Source organism: Haliotis rubra, unplaced genomic scaffold (genome assembly GCF_003918875.1).
Source record: "Haliotis rubra isolate DU_JTF1 unplaced genomic scaffold, ASM391887v1 Scf451, whole genome shotgun sequence".
In the NCBI taxonomy this organism is placed as follows: Eukaryota; Metazoa; Mollusca; class Gastropoda; order Lepetellida; family Haliotidae; genus Haliotis; species Haliotis rubra.
The window spans coordinates 672,878-698,747 of record NW_025767137.1 but is presented as its reverse complement, the minus strand read 5'-3'; the positions used below and the strand labels follow the sequence as shown (position 1 = coordinate 698,747).

At 41.3% G+C, this 25,870-nt stretch overlaps 2 protein-coding genes across 2 annotated transcripts in view; both read left to right on the top strand.

Moving 5' to 3' along the window:
* The first annotated feature begins 4,842 nt into the window (after positions 1 to 4,842).
* LOC124289924 overlaps positions 4,843 to 25,870 on the top strand; it is a 50,222-nt gene continuing 29,194 nt past the window's right edge. The window contains exon 1 of the mRNA XM_046726595.1: positions 4,843 to 4,942. The gene's annotated coding sequence lies outside the window, so the exon portion shown is untranslated. The remainder of the gene's footprint in view (positions 4,943 to 25,870) is intronic.
* LOC124289925 lies at positions 6,057 to 7,513 on the top strand. Its single transcript, XM_046726597.1, has 2 exons — positions 6,057 to 6,592; positions 7,094 to 7,513. The coding sequence occupies exons 1-2, from the start codon at positions 6,182 to 6,184 to the stop codon at positions 7,454 to 7,456; spliced, it is 774 nt and encodes a 257-aa protein (XP_046582553.1). The 5' UTR covers positions 6,057 to 6,181; the 3' UTR covers positions 7,457 to 7,513.

The following is a 25,870-nucleotide window of genomic DNA, read 5'->3' as shown; positions in this document are numbered from 1 at the left end:
TGATGCATACCGGAATGTTTAGTCAAGTAAAACACAAAAAATAAGAGACGTTAGTTGCCGTGTAGCGATCGATGTGCTTAGGTGCGCGGAACTACCGGACGGCATTGTACTTATCAACGATTCGTTCATCTGGAAAATTACTTAACCAAACGATTTTACTCGAAACCGTTAAAAGGGGGTTATCTGTCCACAGACACCGATATCAATAGCAGTTTCGAATGCATAAAGGGTGAGTGAGTGAGTTAAGTTTTACACCTCTTTTAGCAACATTCCAGCAATATCACGGTGGAGAACACACGAAATGGGCTTCACACATTGTACCTACGTGGGGAATCGAACCCGACAGATTTTAGGGAATCGAACCCGGGTCTCCATCGTGACGACAAGGGAGTCTGTATGTTATATACTGAACATCATTGAAAACGCACCACTTATAAAAGTTCAGATTATTAAAAGCACGTGTAAGGGATTGATATTTTTTGAGTGGATAATAACAGATGGACGCTCATTCATTGAAATGTTCCACAGTCAGAAAGGATCAAACACACGTGGGGTCAAATCGAATATCGCGTGTGACCGCCATTTGCATTCACACATGCAGTTCAACGTCTCCTCATTGAGTCAAAAAGCGTCCGGATAGAGTTCTTGAGGATGGCATTCCACTTCTGCAGTAGTGCAGCCTCAAGTTCCCGGATGTTTCGCATCTGTTGTCGCCGCGAAAGACTTTGACCAACTTCGTCCCACAAGTGCTCCATGGGGGATACATCTGGCGATGCTGGCCAATGAATAACCTAGATGTGTTGCTGGGCCAGATAATGCATGGAAAGTCTTGTTGTGTGTGCCTGTGCGTTGTCCTGTTGAAAAGTATGGACATCTTGGTGGTGATTGAAGACAGATACGGTGCGATTCTGAAGAATCTGCTCACGGTAATAAAGGGCATTAATTCTCCCTTGACAGACATGAAGGCAGCCCTGTGATTGTAATTTATTCCACCCCAGACCATGACACTCCCACCACCCAAAGGTCTGCCTGAACCACACACTCATCAGCATAACGTTCACCACGTCTACGCTAAACACGTAGTCGACCGTCAGCATTACGTAGATGAAGACGTGACTCGTCAGTGACTACCACACCATGTCATTGTTGTAACATTTACTGAAAATGCCTGCTAGCCCATTGTATACACTCATTACGGTGTCTGTCAGTCAGAATTGGTCCAACGTAAGGACGTCGAGCATGGAGCCCTGTAGCGTGTAGACGGCGTCGCATGGAGTCAGCGCTGATGACCCCCACGTCAACCTTGAACTAGTGCAGCAGTCCTGGCAGTCGGCAGTGTCAAATGACAATTGACAAGGTCAATATGGCGATCCTGATGGAGCGTCGCAACACGTTGTTGCCAAGGTCACTGAAGGTCACAGGTGCTGCATGTCTACTGATGTCGTCTATGAAGTGGCCAAGTCCAAGTTGTCGAGCAATATCCCTGCTGCTGGTGCCAACCTGAATCATGCCTAGTGCACGTTCTCTTTTGTGAGGTGTTAACCTCGGCATCTCTGTCCTCGTTTCACAATCGTTAGTGAAGCAATGCGAATCGGTTCTCATACACCTGCAATTAATGTCACAGTCAGTATGATTTCAGAATGAAATTCGATCTTTTTTCATGGCGTGGCTGCATGTTGGAATTTTGAGTCATACTGTGGACAGGAATTTATTTCTAAAGCATTTTTTCAACTGGACATGCCCTTCGACTTCATGTTAGTTATATTCATTGATCATTGTCATGCTGAAATCCATCTTGATGAAAATATGGACAATTTTAGCCTGGTGCGTTTTCAACGATGTTCAGTATATGTTTGCATGGACTCAATATTATAATGTATGATATTTAGTAGCGAATTTATTTTAATTAGTTCGACAGATGTGATTACGTCAGACTGATCAAGTGTTGGAGACATTTAACAATTTTAGCTTCTCTGGTCTGTCAGCTAGTATGTCCTTTTAGCGCAACGGTTGAATTGAGCGTCGTCGCTATATTTCATGACAACTGTTCCAATTTCCAGTACGAAATGCTCTCTTCATCAACGGCAACAACAATAGAGAACACATACCCGAGACGACGGAGACATAATTTCACGAAGGCGCAGCTGAAAAACTGGAGGCAACCTTCAACAACAATGACGGCTACATCGACCCTCCCGCCAAAGACGACCTTGCTCAGGAGTTAGATCTGGACGAAGCCCATGTTAGGGTAAGATTAGATAAAGATTACACCCGTACTGAGTGAGTGAGTTTAGCTTTAGGCCTCTTTCAGCAATATTCCAGCACGGCGGAGGACACCAGAAATGGGCTTCCCTCACTGTACCCATGTTGGGAATCGAACCCGGGTCTTGGGCGTGGCGACGGAGTGTTTAATCACTAGGCTACCCCACACCTTCATTGATTGTATGTCATTGAAACATCTGGTGTTTGCAAAAAGGTAGTGACGTGTGTTAAACGCCGTTTGTACGGAATGTCGGTTGACATGTGCGTTTGTTAATAAAGACAAACAGAGAAGCCGACGTTTTACCATTGCTGATGTGGCTCTGTTTGATCAATGATAAAATAGCTGGATTCACGATCCTGGTGTGATTAAGGGAGGTAACTTTGAAAAAATGACCTGCAGGTGATCAACCTTATACAATTTGTGTAACTGAACTCGTTTGCTGTTTGAAAGATTATCGATACTCCACCTTATTTGGCGGCGGTCTGTAAATAATCGAACCTGGACCAGGTAATCCTGTGAATCACATTACATCATCGCTCTACGCAATTTGGATACAATGACATGCATCAACCAGGTCAGATCATCTGATGCCGTTTTCTTACTCAAATCAAAGAATCTGACAGATGTTCAGCTTACATGGGAAATTTTATTCACTTGTTTTACTTTACAGATATGGTTTCAGAACAGGAGGGCGAAAGTTAAACGACAAATAAAGCCAACATTATCTTCGTTTGCTCATGCGATACAACCATCAGAAATAAGAGATGCAGTCGCACAATCACCTGCCATGGAAACGACGGCGGCGAAACAAAGTACAGGTAACAGACAGCTGTTCGACCTGAGCAACATACCACCAGAGCAGAGCATCATAAACACTGGGAATTGCTTAGAACTCAGAAAAGAATTGCAAAGTGGACTGCTTTCAAATCTTTGCTACAAACCGTGTCATACAACTGAAATTAGAAAACCGGAAGCTGACAGTTTGTCTTCCGTGCTCGTCAGTCTCGACGGGAGATCGGAAAGCACTTGCAAAGGCAGTGCGTCAGACGTCAATTACACTGGACTGCTAGGTGAACCCAAACTGGACAAAGTTTCTAACCAGATATCCGTCGAAGCACCTAACACTGGAATTGCCGACACTCAGGTTTCAAGTCCGCTAATGGTTTATAATGTACAGACCTTCAGCCCGACGGCTGTGCCTAGGGTACTTCCGGTGAAAGAAAACCCACGAGACCATTATGATTGTTGGCATGTTAAGAAAACAGGGACACCACATTTGCCACACGAAAGGCCTTCCACGAAGCTCAGAGGAATACTGCCAAAATCAGCCGTGTCATCATCCCTTTCTGAGAGACAAGGTCAAGGTCACCCACAAGATGGCGACGGGTGTTCAAATGTACCTTCGTCCAATGAGCAGCTCAGGTCTCACAGCGAAAGCATTGGCATGTGTCTACCCCATGTGCCAGTGCCAACGCAGCTTCCATCCAAGTCATCCATGGTGGATCGAACTCAAGAGACAGTGGTTCCAGATAAAGATACCCTTGTTCACGAAGGTTTACCCGGTGAAATCACGGTAAGTATTAAAACATTAAGCAGATGTTGACATCATATACACTGTACTCATATGTTTTACTGAGGAATATACTTCCTTTGTGAAGTGTAAATTGGAATATCCCATTGGAACTCCTAGAAATTGTAATTTACTATGAAAGTAATCCCAAATATAAATGTTACAACTGGCATTTTCGAGAAAAGTCATGCTCAACGCATCAAGAGTTTTGATATTGCATCTTAATGTGTTTACACATTTTAACATTACAATATAACTTACAATTTAAAACACAGGTTAAATCACGAGTATACTCGTGTATGTCAAGCCTTCCTTAAGCAGAAGAGCTGACTAAGCATAACGTCAACTATTTTCAGTCTTGCACTGCGACATCTCTGTCCAAACATAGGTTTCTTAAAGCATCTGATCTTAAGACCTTATGCGTGAACGATCTGAAAGATTATACATTCATTTGGGATCAGAAAGGGTAGTCCCCAAATTAACATAGTATAGTGTGGGTATTGTTGAAAATTATGTTTGAATAGATGCACATCTTAGACTATATTATAGAGTGCGAAATTCGACGATATATACAATGGGACCTCTTTACCTCTGTTAATACAGAAAGCTTCGGTTCACAAATTTGGGGAACATTTGAGTAAAGGGACAGTACTACTTATTAACGATTCGTTCATCTGGAAAATCACTTAACCAAACGATTTCACTCGAAACAGTTCAAGAGGGGTTATCTGTCCACATTCACTGATATCAATAGCAGTTTCGAATGCATTAAGGGTGAGTTAAGTTTCACACCGCCTTTAGCAATATTCCAGCAATATCACGGCGGAGAACACCCGAAATGGGCTTCACACATTGTACCCATGTGGGGAATGTAATCGAGCGTCGTCGCTATATTTTATGACAACTGTTCCAATTTCCAGTACGAAATGCTATCTTCATCAACGGCAACAACAATAGAGAACACATACCCGAGACGACGGAGACATAATTTCACGAAGGCGCAGCTGAAGAAACTGGAGGCAACCTTCAACAACAATGACGGCTACATCGACCCTCCCGCCAAAGACGACCTTGCTCAGGAGTTAGATCTGGACGAAGCCCATGTTAGGGTAAGATTAGATAAAGATTACACCCGTACTGAGTGAGTGAGTTTAGCTTTAAGCCTCTTTCAGCAATATTCCAGCACGGGGGAGGACACCAGAAATGGGCTTCCCTCACTGTACCCATGTTGGGAATCGAACCCGGGTCTTGGGCGTGGCGACGGAGTGTTGAATCACTAGGTTACCCCACACCTTCATTGATTGTATGTCATTGAAACATCTGGTGTTTAGCAAAAAGGTAGTGACGTGTGTTAAACGCTGTTTGTACGGAATGTCGGTTGACATGTGCGGTTGTTCATAAAGACAAACAGAGAAGCCGACCTTTTACCATTGCTGATGTGGCTCTGTTTGATCAATGATTAAATAGCTGGATTCACGATCCTGGCGTGACTAAGGGAGGCAACACAGCACAGGGATTTGCGTGACCTTATGGAGTTGGGATCTTAAATTGAAATGATACAGTTCCCTGTTTCGGTTTTGGTCGGAACTCTGAAGGTGATCAACCTTTGAAAGATTAGCGATACTCCACCTTATTTGGCGGCGGTCTGTAAATAATCGAACCTGGACCAGGTAATCCTGTGAATCACATCACATCATCGCTCTACGCAATTTGGATACAATGACATGCATCAACCATTTAAGCAGGTCAGACCATCTGATGCCGTTTTCTTACTCAAATCAAAGAATCTGACAGATGTTCAGCTTGCCTACAATACATGGGAAAGTTTATTCATTTGTTTTACTTTACAGATATGGTTTCAGAACAGGAGGGCGAAAGTTAAACGACAAATAAAACCAACCACATCTTCGTTTGCTCATGCGATACAACCATCAGAAATAAGAGATGCAGTCGCACAATCACCTGCCATGGAAACGACGGCGGCGAAACAAAGTACAGGTAACAGACAGCTGATCGACCTGAGCAACATACCACCAGCGCAGAGCATCATAAACACTGGGAATTGCTTAGAACTCAGAAAAGAATTACAAAGTCAGCAAAGTGGACTGCTTTCAAATCCTTGCTACAAACTGTCTCATACAACTGAAATTAGAAAACCGGAAGCAGACAGTTTGTCTTCTGTGGCTGTCAGCCTCGACGGGAGATCGGACAATAGTTGCAATGGCAGTGCGTCAGACGTCAATTTCACTGGACTGCTAGGTGAACCCAAACTGGACAAAGTTTCTAACCAGATATCCGTCGAAGCACCTAACACTAGAATTGCCGACAAACAGGTTTCAAGTCCGCTAATGGTTTATAATGTACAGACCTTCAGCCCCGCGGCTGTGCCTAGGGTACTTCCGGTGAAAGAAAACCAACGAGACCATTATGATGGTTCGCATGTCAAGAAAACAGGAACACCACATTTGCTACACGAAAGGCCTTCCACGAAACTCAGAAGAATACTGCCCAAATCAGTCGTGTCATCATCCCTTTCTGAGAGACAAGGTCAAGGTCACCCACAAGATGGCGACGGGTGTTCAAATGTACCTTCGTCCAATGAGCAACTTAGGTCTCACAGCGGACACATTGGCATGTGTCTACCCCATGTGCCAATGTCAACACAGCTTCCATCCAAGTCTATGGTGAATCGAACTCAAGAGACAGTGGTTCCAGATAAAGATACCCTTGTTCACGAGGGTTTACCCGGCGAAATCACGGTAAGTATTTAAACATAAAGCAGATGTTGTCATCGTGTACACTGCTGGTATTTTGTCACTATTATTCTGATAAAAGCGTGTGAAAAGGTTTAATGTAAATCAACATGCCTCCACATGGACCTAAATGATGAAAGGAAAACGCCTCTCAGAAAGTTGTCATATGTAGAAAATGTTATAATGAGGAATATACTTCCTTTGTAAAGTGTAAATTGGATCCCATTGGGACTCCACCCGAAAAATCTTAATTTGTAATCTCAAACTGTTTCAAGTGGTATTTTCTTCATACAGCATACTTAACGTATCAAGCATTTTAATATTGCATTTTAAATAATATAATTAGTATTAATTACAAGATGAGAGGTGGTGACAGCTTGGGTTTCAGGTATATGACAAATGAAGTTAAGACAGTTATCTTCCTCACATCAATGGAACAAATATATAACCCAAAATATACTTCCATTGTGATTTAATGTATAAGTTGTTACTATTGTTCGGTTGCAGTTTGAACCCAAGGATCGTGATTCCAGTTTAACAAACTACTCCCGACAAGAAGTGAGCAGTGTAGACACAGATGAACCCAAGGAGCATGATCCCAGTTTAACAAACTACTCCCGACTAGAACTGAGCAGTGTAGACACAGATGACCCACACACTCAACTCCCTGCCCTGGATAAAGTCAGTTTCTTCAGCGCCATGTGTGAGATAGACACGGACTGGACTCCACTGCCCGATGACGTGGCTGTGATGTTCAACAGCTACAGGGAGAGTCCAGACTGTTCAGGGGGCGTCGATACCACAGACGCTGCCGAATCAGAAGCTACAGTTGTGGAGAAGAACGTTCATTTGCCTATACTCCTGTGTTGATGATTGGTGTGACACTGGTTGAGAGATTTAGGACATCTTGTTAAGAAACACTTTATACGACCCCTCCAGAAACTTGGACGTGTATTTACTGTCGATCCCAAGGGCAGTTGTGTAGGCCAATTGTTACAGCGTCTGCTCAGCACGCTGAAGACCCGGGTTCGATTCTACATAAGTTTACAATGTGTCAGGAGCATATATGGTGTCCACCTCCGTGAAATTGCTGGAATGTTGCAAATGCGGCCTAAAACCATACTCACTCACTACTGCCAATCCTGATTTGATGGTTTCACTTTTCGTATAAGTGTTTGAGAAGTTTCAAATGGTTGCCTAGCCAACCAGTACATCAGCAACGCCATTTTGGACACACGTTTTAAACTCCTAGGCCGTCACACAATCATAATGTAATGTTGTATAATAATTTATAATCATACGTGTTTTAATGTTTTTGTAGATCCAACCAGAAAATACAACCAGAAAATAAAACGGTTTTATTGACTGAGGACACCTGATTTGGGTATATGTTAATCTTCTTGGGGCGACAGATTCTGAATCTCCTGGTTGACAACTTTCATTTTAATCGATATATTTAACCTACTGCAGTGATTTGCAGACGAATAAATATCTCAAATATGACAATTTGTTGCAGAATTATATTGTGTACCTACCATCCACAGGTCCGTTATTTAGTGACAGGTTGGATGCTGAATAACAAAAGTTACCGAATGAAGTTAAGGTCGCAATTGTGTTTGGATGAAATCATCTTTGTCAGGCACCTAATCACACCTGTGCTGGCGATTAGGTGTCTGTCGCAGATGAAAACAGATTCTTTAAACACAAATTATTTAAATGCAAATTATTTATTTCCTCAATCACAAACAATTTTCATTAAATGACACTTGATTTTATTCATTCGGGTAAACGCTGACATGAGTCCATCTTCATGATTAATTCATCACCTTTACACGATACTAGGATTAAACTTCCACACCTAGAGTCCCGTGAACGCAGGTTTATTCTAGCATCATTAGCTGCTTCCTCGTCTGAATATTTCTTATCGCTTTTCTCAACAGTGTTGACGCTGGCCTGTACATAGCTGAACAAGTGATAATCCACTCCCGACTTCGGCATGGGTGTAGCGATCTAAATGAAGATAAGTTTTCCTGATATATATCTGATAGTCCTGAATGTAACTGCGGGCATCACACGGAAGATTGCGCTTCATTTCTTCCTCATCTGTCCCACATTTAACGACATGAGATCAAATGCATACTTCTTTAGTAGAGGATTTAATTTGTCATCAATCTTATTTGGTCATTCGGGCTCATCAGAACAGGTAAATCTGGAACTACTCAAATCTGTACATAACTACATCATATCTTCCCAGAGATTCTCGCAATTTACCTAACTTAGTTTTATTGTACATGCCGTGCCTTGCTGTTATACTGAGATCACAACAGCTACTAGTTTATTTGCCTTCAACGATTTTTTCCAAACTGTAACACATTATAACGCCAGTATTGTCTTTAAAGATTCACGTTATGTTTTGCACCCAGCTCATGTGTACGTCACTATCATTATTGTTAATACTATTGTATCATTGTTAGGGAGCGGCATTGGTATAAGCATGTTTATGCTTGTTTGCCAATCCCATCATGATCACATGAATAAATATGTTTAAACCAAGTGATTGATACCCCACATCGTTGGGCTAGATATCCATTTGGTCTTCCTTTTACGACAATCGTTGATTGTTTGGGATCTTTCCTAACACGGAATCTACAGAGGCCATCTTGAATTCACATATATTCCCCACTCAATATTAACGTACGGTTATTCCACTTGAGTATACTATAAGATCGTTGTACTGACCTTAATGCGGTCAGTAAAACGAGTGGGAATCGACGCTTCGTGGAGTATAAACTCAATTATAAAGTCTTGTCAGTTTCGTGTGTCAGAAATGCTGAAGGTGTCATTGGTCGCCAGTGAGATGGGAGATCCACAACCTGAATTGTGGAAAACTAGACTTGCTTCATTAAGGGTAGATGGGAGATCCATAACCTGAATTCGTGGAAAATCTAGACTTGCTTCATTAAGGGTAGATGGGAGATCCATAACCTGAATTCGTGGAAAATCTAGACTTGCTTCATTAAGGGTAGATGGGAGATCCATAACCTGAATTCGTGGAAAATCTAGACTTGCTTCATTAAGGGTAGATGGGAGATCCATAACCTGAATTCGTGGAAAACTAGACTTTAAGGGTAGATGGGAGATCCATAACCTGAATTCGTGGAAAATCTAGACTTGCTTCATTAAGGGTAGATGGGAGATCCATAACCTGAATTCGTGGAAAATCTAGACTTGCTTCATTAAGGGTAGATGGGAGATCCATAACCTGAATTCGTGGAAAATCTAGACTTGCTTCATTAAGGGTAGATGGGAGATCCATAACCTGAATTCGTGGAAAATCTAGACTTGCTTCATTAAGGGTAGATGGGAGATCCATAACCTGAATTGTGGAAAACTAGACTTGCTTCATTTAGTTGAGAGTTACTGACACGTACCAACACTGGGGTGTTCAAACATTGTTCGATTTAATGCCTCCACAGCAGTATTTCAGTTACATCACATCATGTCAGCTGATGAGGACGGAAATCATGAAATGGTATGTATCTGAAACTTTAAATATTTTGGTAATACCAAAAGACGCAAGTGTTAGGCTGTCAGTTCAAGAAAGATAATCAGGACGACGAACCTGGGATTTGAATCCATGCTGACACGTTTCTTGCACCATTGAAAAACAGATCTCTACGATGCCAAATAGATCCATGTTTCTGTTTCAAGACAAAATGGTAATCGGTCTTCGCATACATGTGAAATAATGATTGTTTTGGGGTTCATTACATGAAGGATATATAAAACAACGAACCCCTTCCGACATGGTGACAAGAGAACATTTTGTATTTTGCAAAACAGAAACCTAAACTGGCTTATGTTAACGCCGCTCAAGTATACATAATTTACACAACCTTCATACATAACATAATTACATGAAAACGCGACATCTAGAAGACAAAAGAATAAAAATGGGTCAATGGACACTTATACAGTCAATCAATCAACCTTTATTCGGTACCGAAGAGGCCACAGGCCTATAGTACATAATACATACACACATTTTATTCGCCCGAGTAGTAACTTTTACATTTTTTCAAATATTATTATTTTGCTTTCTTTGTAATGTTGCATGGAATACAAACATTGATAAATTCTGAAGTATTAAAATGTTTGTACGGCGGGGGACACCAGAAATGGGCATTCGTGACCTACTTGTGTTATTCCGGGACAAGCCGAATAGCGAGTTTACGGAAAGGGGCGAGTGGTGACGAATGCAGAATTGGACTTCACACATTGCTCCCATGTGGGGAATCGAACCCGGGTCTTCAGTGTGACGAGGAATCGCTTTAAACACCAGGCTGCCCAGGTAGTCAGGCTTGCTGACTGGTTTGACGCTTGTCCTCCCTATTGTGCTGGTATATGTTCGTGATGTCAGGCACTGGATTGTTTGGCCCAGACTGGACATGTTTTATTGCTGACCGCCCTCACATATCTACAATATTGCTGAGTGTGCTGTTCAAGCTAAAGAAACCCACCAAACAAATCGGAAGGGTTGCTTCCTGGGTGAGGGTTATTAATGAGTGAGAGGGTGTGTGAGTATGGTTTTATGCCGCTTTTAGCAATATTCCAGCAATATCACGTGGGGACAAAGAAATGGGCTTCACACACTGTACCCATGTGGGGAATCGAACCCGGGTCTTCGGCATGACGAGCGAACGCTTTATCCACTAGGCTACCCCACCGCCACCAGAGTTATTAATGACACATGCTGTAGGTGGGTAGGTGAAATTCGATTTGTGTATGTGCAAATCGGTTACATACTATATCGCTTGATAATCAACGTTATCGGTGACATTTCAATTAGTTTTCTATGGCACTGACGGCTTACATTGCAAGTGGCTAATACCACATCATGGTTTTGTCACTGTATGTAGTGGATTAATCTCTTGAGAACGCACTAGTTACTCCACAATGTAAGGAATTAAACATTCCTCCTCTAATTAAGACTGGCAGATTCATTAAAAGAACCACAGACGCATTAACGCCAGGTGCCAATGTTAAGTGATGTCATTGTGTTGTTAATTACAATATGTGATTAATATGTGATTAGTCGCTCACTGTTACTGTCCAGCAAAATCTGTTGACCGCGCGTGCATGCTGATCGATCAGTTTACACAACAGTTAAACATAAGCCAAGCACTTCAATCACACTATATACGGTATAAAGGGAGACTAGAGCTTTCCCCGCCCCCCACCTGACAGCACTCCCTGGACACACAGCAGTGTTACAAGCCTATTTCTCTCAGGGCAAGGAATCTTACAGCACTTCCTGGACACACAGCAGTGTTACAAGCCTATTTCTCTCAGGGCAAGGCATCTTACAGGTATTTTAAGTGATTTATGACAATGCAGTACTAAGGACTAACACTGGGCAATACACAACACATAACTTCCTCCTTAACACTGTAACGAGGAACTTACAGGATCGACCTGCCTCAAACAATTGTTTTATAGGCATTCTAGAAGTTGATGAGTCAGTAATGAGGCATACAACTTTATGAATAGCCTTCTTCTTATTTCTTGCATTGAGAAGCGTGTCGATGTAGATTGTTAGAATAAGAATGTGTTAACCATAAAGTCCTAAAGTCGTATGCTTCCTTATTCCCTCAACCAATTTCATTTTTCTGATGTATCTCTTAGTGTCCACAACTAAACATCCCTAGAATATATATATTTTAAATATCTGTGGACAATAACACTGACAATGAACCCTGTGACAATGTCCCGGATGAGGAGAGTGAACTATGGACCAAGTATGTGTGATCAAAGGACTATGATAGTAAATTCATTTCATATTTTGAATGTTTGTTGAGCCAATCACTTAGTGATATGTTAAATCTTCTGGATACATGTGTTGATGATTCTATATCTCTGTTTATTGAGTTACTTCATGATGCTACCGCACATACTAAGACTATTTATCCACCTGTATATTCCAGTAATTATGATAAGGAACAGCCCCCATGGTGGGATCAGGAGTTAGAGTTCTTAAAGCATAGCAAGTACAAGGCTATCATATACATTGTTGTGCTTGCTATTCATCGTTTTATATGCTTTACATTAAATGCTAATTTGTTTTATCCAGAGTCGTGTCGTTTTGTAATAGTAAGGGAAGCAACTCTTGCTTGAACTTGGGTCTTGATTCAGTAGTCCGGACGATTCGAAATCCGGACGAATTTGCTGAGAACCGCAACCGTCCGGATTAACGAGGCTTCACTGTATTTTCTTTGCAGTCTTTGGTTCAAAAATATATTGGTAAAAAAGGGGGTAGATTATGTTGTCTGATTGTGGATTTTACCAAAGCCTTTGATACCTTAAGGCAGGATGTACTTATAAAATCATTTGCAGAAGTTGGTATAAGGGGTAAATTTCTAAAGTTGTTAACATCTATGTACAGTTCTCTATCTGCTTCAATTAGGAAATCTAGTGGCTTATCAGGTAGTTTCTCTTGTAATATTGGTACCCGTCAAGGATGTGTATTGACTCCAGAAATATTTATTATTTTTGTCAATAAGTTGTGTTGTCTTTTAGAGAGAGATGGTGGAAGATTGATGTTCTTAAAATGTTTTATGATCAGACAGGTATGAAAATAAATTTGAAGACAAAGATTATTGTGTTTAGAAATGGTGGTCCTCTGCGTTCATATGAGAAATGGTTTTATAAAGGAAATGTCATAGATACTATATCGTATTATAAGTACTTAGGAATTTTGTTCACTCCTAAATTAGCTTGGACAATAGGCTGTTTGCAGTGAAAACGTACCGATGAATTTCACTTTAAACAAAAAGTAAAACAAATAAAGTAAAATTAAGATTGCGAATCCTCATAATTTTACCTTGCCAATTGAACATTTAAATCTCAGAATTGTATTCAACTTAGGATGATAGTTATTTAACAAACGATCAGATTCAAATCGATATTACTTGTTTGTATTACAATGGGGTAAGCGCAGTAGTTGGAACAGTGAAACAAATGCACGTGCGGTACGTGAAGAGCGTTTACTTAGCACAACCCTTGTCGTTCTTGGTGTTTCACTTGATGTCCATACTGATCCATTATAAGAAATAGGTATCAGCTTGAGGATTAGTTGTGCACTGAACCAGAAATGTTGTTGTTTTAAGCTGTCTAAGATATGTCTGTCTAAGTTTTGGGAGGTTACCGTGAGTATTGTTGTGTTTTCACAATCAGCAATGTATATTACATGTCATGAATAAGTGATAATTGTGTTTTAATTATGTTTTTTGATTGCATGTGACCTATACGTTCATATACATGTAGTGTGAAATTCTACGATATATACAATGGGACTTCTTTATTCCGTGAGCTGTTATCAAGAAACATCAGCTTCCGAAATATTAGTGTGAAGGGAAACTACTGCTTAAATGCTCCAATGCTGGGGCCGACTGTTGAATTGTGACTCGTCGCTATATTTCATGGAAACTTCTAATTTCTAGGACGCCATGTTATCCTCAGCATCGGCAACAACAGCAATGGTGAACATACCCCTAAAACGACGGAGACATCTCACGGAGGAGCAGTCGAAAAAACTAAGGGCAATTTTCAACAAATATTCCGGCGTTATCGACGTTACCACTAAAGACGACCTTGCCCGGGAGTTTGACGTGGACGAATCGTGGATTAGGGTAAGATTACTAAAACATTACACCCGTATTGAGCGAGTGAGTGAGTTGAGTTTTAAGCCGCTAAGCAATCTTCCGGCAATATCACGGCGGGGAACACACCCATATGTGAAATCGAACCCAGGTCTTTGGCGTGAAAAGCGAACACTCTGACTAACCCCACCAACCCATACACATATTGATTGTATGACATCTGGCGTTTTCAAAAAGTGGGTGAGTGAGTATGGCGTTAAATGCCGTTTGCGCGGAATTTCGATCGAGATGTGCCCATAGCAAAAACAAATCAAAAAAAAAATCGACGTTTTACAATTGCTGATGCGACGCTGTTTGAACAATGCTAAAATAGCTGGATTCGGCCTCACGATGAGCGGATCCTGAAGTGGCATTTGCGTCTCCTCACGAATTTGGGATCTTTATAAATGTAGTTCCCTATTTCAGTTTTGGTCGAAACGCATCAACCTAATATAATTCGCAATCCGGCGAATCATATCATGATAATCTCTGCGCAATTTGGATACGATGACATGCCTCAACCATTTCAGCGAGCCAGACCGCCCGATGCCGTTAGTCGCCTCTTACTAATTATAAAGACTATTTCTTACTCAAATAAAAAATCACCCTTGACGTGTTAAAACTTGCCTATGATACATAAGAAATTCTATTCATTTGTTTTACTTTACAGATGTGGTTTTGCAACAGGAGGTCAAAAGCTAAACGAAAGGTAAAACCTACCACATCTACGTATGTTCATCCGATACAACACTAGACATTGATGCGAATAGTATTACATAACTACATGATGTGATAAGTACAGGGCCCCGTTCCTCAAAGCAATCGTAGCGCAAAGTTGATCGTAACTCCCATACTTTAACATAGACTTACGACTGTTGTAGCGCTACGATCGCTTTGAGGAACAGGGCCCAGGAGATGCCACTAGCATAAACCCATCAACAGCAACATCATCGCTAGAGTCAGTCCAGATGTCTAAAATTCAAGTTTACAAGTACTTCTCAACATTATTTTATATAAAACCCAAAATGTACATTTGAGAGATTTGTCTCACAGCAGAATAACATGAGGAAAAACTTGATTTTTAGAAAAACAACAACCCAACCCCTTCACATATGCCTTTATGCTTAGGTATACACTGAATATTTTCCTATCATGTGTAAATGCCATCGCTATCTATACATGAATGTAACCATTATGACGTCGTCTAATTTTGAGCTTAGAATTCAGCGGCAACTCGGAACAGACATCAATGATTCGTTCATGTCACGGCGGGGGACACCAGAAATGGGCTTCACACATTGTACCCATGTTGGGAATCGAACCCGGGTCTCCATCATAACGACCAAACGCTTTAACCACTAAGGGAGTGTGTAATATGTTTGCATGGGTTTCCTATTGTAATGTATGATATTTCGTAGCGAATGCATTGTAATTAGTTTGACGGATGTGAATAAGTTTGACTGATCAAGTGTTTGAAAGACTAAAACTTGGAGACATTTAACAACTTTAGCTTCTCTGGTCTGTCAGCTAGTCTTTATAGCGCAACGGTTGAATTGAGCGTCGTCGCTATATTTCATGAAACTGCTCTAATTTCCAGCACGAAATGCTATCTCCAACGACGGAGAACATACAACCGAAACGACCGAGACGTCGCTTCACGGAGACGCAGCGGTATAAACTGGAGGCAGCCTTCCACGAAACTGACGGCTACATCGACACAGCCTACAAACACGCCCTTGCTCGGGAGTTTGATGTGGACGAAGCCTCTGTTAGGGTAAGATTAAAAAAAGATTACATCCGTACTGAGTGAGTGAGTGAGTTTAGTTTTACACCTCCTTCCGCAATATTGCAGCAATATCACGGCGGGGGCCAGTAATGGGCCTCCCAACACTGTACCCATGTTGGGAATCGTGACCGGGTCTTCGGCGTGACGACGGAGTGCTTTAACAGCTAGGTTACTTCACACCCTTATTGATTGTACGTCATTGAAACATCTGGTGTTTGCCAAAGGTGAGTGACGTATGTTAAACGCCGTTTGTACGGAATTTCGGTTGAGATGTGCGGTGAGTTAATAAAGACGAACAGAGAAGCCGACGTATTACCATTGCTGATGTGACTGTTTGATCAAAATAGCTGGATTCACGATCCTGGCGTGACTAAGGGAGGCAACTGCAAAGGGATTTGCGCCACCTTACGCAGTTGGGATCTTAAGTTGAAATGATACAGTTTCGGTTTTGGTCGGAACTCTGAAGGTGATCAACCTTATATAATTTTCTTACTCAAATCAAAGAATCTGACAGATGTTCACTTTGACGTGTTAAAACTTGCCAACGATACATGGGAAATTTTATTCATTTGTTTCACTTTACAGAAATGGTTTGAAAAAAGGAGGGCAACAGTTAGACGACTGGCAAAACCAACCACATCTTTATTTGCTCATCCGATACAACGATCAGATCCAGTCGCACAATCACCTGCCATGGAAGCGACGGCGGCGAAACAAAGTACAGGTAACAGACAGCTGTCCGACCTGAGCAACCTACAACCAGAGCAGAGCATCATAAACACTGGCAGATGCTTTGTAAAAAAGTCACAAAGTCAGCAAAATAGACTGCCTTCAAATCCTTGCTACAAACAGTCTCATACAACTGAAATTAGAAAACCGGAAGCTGACAGTTTGTCTTCTGTGGCTGTCAGCCTCGACGGGAGATCGGAAAATACTTGCAAAGGCAGTGTGTCAGACGTCAATTTCACTGGACTGCTAGGTGAACCCAAACTGGACAAAGTTTCTAACCAGATATCCGTCGAAACACCTTATACTGGAATTGGCGACAAACAGGTCTCAAGTCCGCTAATGGTTTATAATGTACAGACCTTCAGCCCGACGGCTGTGCTTAGGGTACTTCCGGTGAAAGAAAACCCACGAGACCGTTATGATGGTTCCCATGTCAAGAAAACAGGGACACCACATTTGCCACACGAAAGGCCTTCCACGAAGCTCAGAAGAATACTGCCAAAATCAGCCGTGTCACCATCCCTTTCAGAGAGACAAGGTCAAGGTCACCCACAATATGGCGATGGGTGTTCAAATGTACCTTCGTCCAATGAGCAGCTCAGGTCTCACAGCGGTGGCATGTGTCCACCCCATGTGCCTATGTCAACACAGCTTCCATCCAAGTCTGTGGTGGATCGAACTCAAGAGACACTGGTTCCAGATAAGGATACCTTTGTTTACGAAGGTTTACCCAGTGAAATCACGGTATGTATTAAAGCATTAAGCATATGTGAACATTATGTACACTGAACTCCGATGTTTTACTGAGGAATATACTTCCTTTGTAAAGTGTAAATTGGATCCCATTGGAACTCCACCCTACAAATCGTAATTAACAATAAAAATGTAATCCCAAATATAACTGTTACAACTGGCATTTTCTAGAAAGGTGATGCTCAACGCATCAAGAGTTTTGATATTGCATCTTAATGGTTTTAAATGATATAATTAACACTACTTACAAGAGTGGTGTTGATAGCTTGGGTTTCATGTATGACTAAATATGGAATCATACTTTCATTGTGATATAATGTTACTATAAATTGTAACTACTGTTCTGTTTCAGTTTGAACCCAAGGAGCATGATTCCAGTTTAACAAACTACTCCCGACAAGAAGTGATCAGTGTAGACACAGATGAACCCAAGGAGCATGATTCCAGTTTAACAAACTACTCCCGACAAGAAGTGATCAGTGTAGACACAGATGAACCCAAGGAGCATGATTCAAGTTTAACAAACTACTCCCGACTAGAAGTGAGCAGTGTAGACACAGATGATTCACACACTCAACTCCCTGCCCTGGATAAAGTCAGTTTCTTCAGCGCCATGTGTGAGATAGACACGGACTGGACTCCACTGCCCGATGACGTGGCTGTGATGTTCAACAGCTACAGGGAGAGTCCAGATTGTTCAGGGGGCGTCGATATCACAGACGCATTTTGGACACACGTTTTTTAAACTTCAAGGTCGTCACTCGAATATAATGTAAAGTTGTAATAGTTTATTACCATATGTGTTTTAATGTTTTGGTGGATCAAAACAGAAGTAAAACGGTTTTATTGAATGATGACACCTGGCTTGGTTATATGTTAATGTTTTGGGGACGAGTTTTCTATATTTACCCTTTCACAGATGACAGTGTCATTTTGCATACAAAATCAATAAAAAACACCGTGGAAGGAATAGCTCCCTTCAAACATCCGCCTGAACACAGCCAGTGGTTTAGTACATGTTCGTACAATACAGCCAGCAGTCAATACTAGTACACACACACACACCCTGAACACAACCAGTGGTTTAGTATATGTTCGTACAATACAGCCAGCAGTCAATGCTAGTACACACACACACACACACACACACCCCGCCTGAACACAACCAGTGGTTTAGTATATGTTCGTACAATACAGCCAGCAGTCAATGCTAGTACACACACACACACACACACACACACCCCGCCTGAACACAACCAGTGGTTTAGTATGTTCGTACAATACAGCCAGCAGTCAATGCTAGTAGACACACACACACGTCCCCCCTCCCCCCCCCGCCTGAACACAACCAGTGGTTTAGTACATGTTCGTACAATACAGCCAGCAGTCAATGCTAGTAGACACACACACACACACACACACACACACCCGCCTGAACACAACCAGTGGTTTAGCATATGTTCGTACAATACAGCCAGCAGTCAATGCTAGTAGACACACACACACGTTCCTCCCCGAACACAACCAGTGGTTTAGCACATGTTCGTACAGTACAGCCAGCAGTCATTGCTAGTAGACACACACACACACACACCGCCTGAACACAACCAGTGGTTTAGTACATGTTCGTACAATACAGCCAGTAGTCAATGCTAGTAAACACACACACACGTCCGCCCCCTCCTCGCCTGAACACAACCAGTGGTTGTACATGTTCGTACAATACAGCCAACAGTAAACTGTAGTAGAATATGGTTCACTCCACACATCTTGTGTCACATGCGTCACACGCACGCACGCACGCACGCACGCACGCACGCACGCCAACAATGACGCGGAGTGAGTAATAAGTAGGGGTGACAATTGAAGGGGAAACAACTATTGAGATAGTCATAGTCTTTTGCGACCAGCTATTGCAATACTATTTCTTGTCTCATTTGAAGTCATTTCCCAAATGAACGCATGCTTTATATGAAATAAAAAGTACGGTAAAGTTGAAGTACGTTCAGTCTCTTTCAATAACTGACAAGAAACTTGAAACCCCGACAGTAACAGTAAAAGTACAATTTTATTCAACTCAGGATAAACGTTGTTTAACAAGCGATCATAGATTCAAATCGATATTACCGGTTTGTATTACAATGGGGTAAGCGCAGTAGTTGGAAACAGTGAAACAAATGCACGTGCGGTACGTGAAGAGCGTTTACTTAGCACAACCCTTGTCGTTTTTGGGGTTTCATTTGATGTGCATACCCCCTTGTAATACAAAGCGATGTGAAACTATGATCGTTTGTTCAACAACTTTTATCCTAAGTTGAATAAAAAATTCTGAGATTTATATGTTCATTTGGCAAGGTAAAATAATTAGGATTCGCAGTCTTAATTTCACTTTGTTTTACTTTTTGGTTTAAAAGTAAAATTCATCGGTACGTTTTCACTGCAAACAGACTATAGATTCTAGTCCACAAGCGAAATCATGTTAATCATGTGATTTTAATCTCATATTGTATTTAAGAATATTTAACTTACTAGTAATTTCTAGCTTTTAACCTACTAAGCAGGTTTCATCTTTTTGAAAATGTCAAAAATGACAATTTGTTGCAGGATTATTCTGTGGACCTACCATCCACATGTCCGTTATTTAGTTACAGGTTGGACACAGAATAACAAATGTTACCGTTTCCTAACGCCGAACAAAGCTAGACTTGCCACGTTATTCTAGACTTGCTTGTGTATCCGGATGTTTATTTCAGGGGCTGGAGGAGACTTTGCAACACTGTTGTGTCATCATTTCGTCCTTCTTTCGCGGATCTGTTTCTTCCTCTCCATGGAAATATGTTTGATTGGCATTCTAGAAGTTGGTGAGTCAATAAAGCATTCAACTTTATTGATAGTTATTATAGTGCAAAGCTAGAAAACGGTGTATAAGAATCTGCACCGAAACTTCGCTCTGGGCAATATGAACAAGTGAGACAAGACCTCAGCTGACACTACAACTGCCTTTCTACGGTAACAGGGGTATCATTGGGTGTGGACAGCACCCGCAACTCATTCTTACACTTCACCATGCATGCGGAAGGTTATACTTTCCCCGCTACTCGGAACATTCTGACCAGCAAAATACACCCCCTATATCTACTGACCACACTCTTCACAGGGAAAGTCCAGCATATCATGATTTTCTGGGAATGGAGCCCACGTGACATGGACAGTTGTAGTGTGTAACCCATATCCAGGCACCTCAGTCTGGGTGTACCGTATTTCTTCTAATAAGTGCCGGTGGTAAAACAGCGGTTTAAGAAATAAGCGCCGGGTACGTTTTTGTCCCACGTTCCGCGTTGCGGCATCACCTTATTTAGCGCCATATAGCTGGAATATTGCTGAGTGAGGCGTAAAAACTAAAGTCACTCACTCACTCACCCTTGTTCAGCAGTATGCCACGAAGAGGACAAGAGGATCGACCCAAGGTTGTTGCCAAACGAGCAAACGTTTTGACCTCTAATCTACTCCACAACATGAATTTTACTCTTAGTACACAATACTGGAGAGTTAGTCTAAGCTATTGGAATAAATAGTTTGCATTGCCCGAGAGTCGTTATGTGGATGTTTTAAGAAGTTCAGAACTGTATCTTTATACACAATACATCAGGGCCGTTATTCTCGAATCGTTCGTAGCCCTAAGAATTCTTAACTTTGATCGTAGCCAATGTGTTAAGAATGGGCTTAAGAAGTTCGTAGGGCTACGAACGTTTCGAGAATAGCTAGCCTGGTTCTGACGTGATGTAGGGTTTGACGTTCTGCTGAAAACTATTTCGCTCATACAGTCTCGTGCATGAGCATGGCGGTTTGCACAAGTACGTACTTTTATCGCAGCTGGCACAAACTCTGTGTGGTACCATACCGCAGTTCAACCACATGAATACCCTGCTCAGTCACATATAGTACACTGACTACGGGCCGACCATGCACATGTGTTACCGCACAGATGCCGAGACTCAAGGTTGGTGTTAATAGCAAGATCCATCTTTCACGTCGTTTGCTATGACGCACGGCCAGGTCATCGTCCTACCGCTTTCCTCTACGTATGGAGAGCGAAGTGGGTAGGGCAGGGCAGGGTCCAAAGTTTCTACCCGGGTAACCCGCCCCCTATTACCCTACCTTAACCGGATAGCCGTTACGTTAATTCCTGACATCAAATTTGCAAGAAATGGCAAAGTATTATTTCAATATCTTAACCATGTATTATATTCAAAAGAAGTGACTGTGAATCATATCTAAATCTTCAAAGACAATACAACATTTTAATCATGAAAGAGTAACATATAACATCGTTTTAATGTATTGGTCACATGATCATAACGAGTCCGGGTATTGAGACGGGTATCCGGGTCCAACTCATTACCCACCCGTCCTTGGTATACGGGTTACCCGGCCCAGCCCTAGAAGTGGGTATTCTAAACAGTATAATTTCGAACCAGAATTCAAGAATTATTAAACGGATGTCCGTTGAGTTTACCATGGTTCTAACACCCATCTGTATGTAAAATAACAAATTATCCGATACCATCACGCAATTTGTCAGGACGCACCCACTCAACCTTGGAAACTGCTGAATGCGACTTCAAATCCAAAGTTTCATGCATAGTTATAATTTTTACAAAGAAGGATTTGTGAATGTGTCCTATATTACATCGCCACAAACATATTGTTTAATACCTATTCCCCAACGTACCTTGGAAAGGCTTCCCAATGCAAATCATATAGGTTAACATCTATAAAGGGAAGTTCATAAAAGCGCATAAGTCGTTCAGACGACAGAGCTCGTTAATAATCACTCAATTCTCACCTGTTTGTTTGGATTTGACACGTGCCGGTACAATTATCAGATAATGGCCACTTCTGCTTCCATTTCGAGAATTAACGCGCACGAGAAACTCGTGCAACGGAAGTGGTAACCATGACATCACGTGACGTTGCTGGCGAACACCTGCGTGAAATATACAACGCCTCAAACCTGATTTGACATGTGTTTGTGTAAACCATCTAAGGTAACTTTGAAGCACGTATTATCGGTTAAGAGATTCTGAACAATGCATTTTTGGTTTTTGGTTATCTGACAATTGTGTGATCAGATATTCCTTGGTCACCTCCTATGATTTAAGACTCCCTGCTCATTTCATTTGAACGTCATAATTTTGATCCACGTGTGGACAAAATTAACCGACAGACCTAACATGTTAACTGCGACCAAGGTCAAGCCTCTTGCTACTTTGGTATGGTTTCTTCAAAATCCTAGAACTGTTGACTGCGTCGATGAATATTACACAAGAGTTTAAAAAAACAAATACATCTCGTAATGTAGGCCTACCTCAAAAACACCTACGGCTTCCTTGTTGTGTATTAGACACGTGATCGATATGTTCGAACCCTGGATCGACCTGATTAAATATGTCTGTGAGCACAATACCCTTACTTGAATGTTTCACCAAAATGATATACGTCTAGCCGTGCATCACCTACAGGTTTGCCTTCGTCGTCCATCCTCGATAATCTCCAGGTTATACGTTACGATCACTCTCCACTATACCCTGGATGCATCCACGGCTTGGCCCGATGATTGTATTACTTCCCTTGGCTGACTTTTTATCCAATCAGGTGTCTACGCTGGGAAGTTGAGCGTACCACTCACAACTCACTTTCGCTTCTTAAATTATCTAACCGTTTAAACTTGGCAACACAATTGATGTAGAGATACTCTGAAAGAGGTAGGAGGAGTTCTTTCATATATTTTTTAAAGTTTCAGATCTGTCAATTTATCTGTATGATTTCCCCAAAAATATGAGTGGCACTGGTAACAAACCCTCGCGACTGCGACCGCTATCTCTGTTGACACTGGTAAGCGCGATATAACGGCGGCTTAGTTGATTGGCTACTGTGAGAATGCGGAGCCAGCAAAGGGAGGTAATATAATTATCGGGTATATGGAGGTAACCATTTTATCAGTTACACACACAAGTCAATACTAGTAAACATAACTCTTACCAATAGTTTGAACTATAAATAAACATGTGCTGTAATCCATAAGCCGTTGATGCATCCAGGGTATAGTGGAGAGTGATCGTAACCCTAGAGATTATCGAGGATGTTCGTCGTCTGGCTGATGTGCCATATGATACAGTGAGTACTGTTCAAAGCGGCCATAAACCGAACTCTCTCACTCACTAAAATCATATATGTCCCAACAATTTCGCCACAATTTAAAATGAATAATAGGAATCACACATCGATTCCCGACAGGACGTCTTCATAAATTGAACCAAGGCAATCTAATGTGATTTTTTTGTGAAGGAGTGCCATCTGGATATTTACTATTATATTCTGAATACCAACAGAGAATATTTTAATAATTATTCATAGAAACAAATTGCCCTGTCAGTGAACAATGATATATAAAACCAGCCTTGTATAATGACACATTTTCATCAAAGGCTGTTTCTATTTGTTTTGTGTTCTCATTAGTCAAGAGCAGTTCAGTATTATTTCCTCTGCTGTTTGTCTATACATCAGGTAACTGCTGAACTGAACCTAGAATTTTGCGCTTCAAATTAGGCTGGTGCTTATTACTGCCTCAGAATCTAATCACCGACTCGCATCGAGTGATTTTTGCTGAGTCAGTACCGTCATTTACTGTATCACTCACATAATGCCGACTTCCGGGCACACTTCGATCCAATTCATTCACTCACTCACTCGTGCAAGTAAAGATAACACCAAAGTAAATTGAACCACACGGGCTTGTAACGCAACATAATTGCGTCAAAGTATATATTATCAGGTGTTAGAGAGGCACCCGCACAAGTGCCGACAAAGTTATTGATTCATTAACCTGTGCTATGCCGTCTCCATCCTTTCTCGCACACTTGGCTGTCCCTTTCTCTGCACCCCTCCCTCGTAAGAAATAGTGAACTGTGTCAATATTTTAATGATAGTTTGTTAAACAACTTCTTTATTTTTGGGACATTAATTCTGCAAAAACCTCACAGAGTTGGTCTGACGTTTTGGTTATGATCAGTGTTTAATTGAGTATTTTATGTTTATTAGTTTTCGAGTTAGATTGCAATTCACCGGTCCGCTTTTGTGCCAAACGGACTATAGTGCCAAAGAATGTATTCTAGGTACATGGACCACACCGAAACGGTACACAGCAACGACTTACGTCACTCAAGACTTACCCCTTACATTACGTGGACACCAGACATGTCTGTTACAGTGTTCAAAGCGATGTTAGACACAGCAGTCATATGACATAAAAATGTTCTCTTGGGATGGTTACAAACGATGCTTTTCTATCTTATTCGCATTCAATTGCATAAAAATATTTTCTAAACTCGATTAGAGTAATTTGAGATTGAATTGGAGTAATGTACCTTCAGAAATGATATTGAGTAGGGAAATTGAGTACAAGCTCCTGGGACTGTAAGCATAATTATAGTTTTGCGTGACAGCGATTGTATGTCTGTGTAACAACTAAATGGTCGCTGCATGCCAATGGGCTTTGTTGCCTAACATATAGATTAACAGTGAAATGAGGTAGAATCCACATATATCTGTTGTGGCGAGACTAAATCAACTTAAGACGATGGTATGAACATTATTTGAATATCTCAGCATATGTTGTTCAAGATAATAAACTGAAGATCTGTTCTGCATAATGTAAGAAACAACAAATAGCTTAAAATTCAAGATCAATTTAATGGTTAATAATTATGTTAAATCTTGTCCGAAAAAGCCAAATGTTTGAGAATAAAATACACGTTTTCAAACGTGTTACACACTCGTTTGTGAAATATCCAAACCACAGTCCAAAAGGTCCAAAAAGTATAAAATGTCCGAAAAGTTCAAAAATGCAAAAAGTCACCAAACGTTTATATATATATATAACTCAGTGTAATGAATTATATATGACACAGTAAGAGATTGCAAGATGCCACTCTAAGCGTCCATCTTGACACAAAACACTCTCCTCAAGAATCCAAGATCTAGCAAGAAGTCACTCCAAGCGTCCATCTTGACAGAGAACAGGTTCCCCAAGAATCTAAAACTTAACAAGATATCACTCTTAGCGTCTATCTTGACTACTTTCTAAATGGCGTGTATTCACATCTTGACGAAGAAACCTCTCCCAAAGAATCCAAAAGTTAGCAAGATGTCACTATAAGTGTCCATCTTGACACGGAACACTCTCCTCAAGAATAAAAGAAGTTGCAGGATCAGATGTTTGACAGGCATTTAGAAGTTGGTAGGGTAATACCTGATGAA

Bases quoted from the DNA above. Each gene is read 5' to 3' on its own strand.
- LOC124289925 (XM_046726597.1), top strand. From the start codon at position 6,182: ATGGTTTATAATGTACAGACCTTCAGCCCCGCGGCTGTGCCTAGGGTA. The intron at 6,593-7,093 runs GTAAGTATTTAA...GTTCGGTTGCAG, and splicing joins GTTTACCCGGCGAAATCACG to TTTGAACCCAAGGATCGTGA.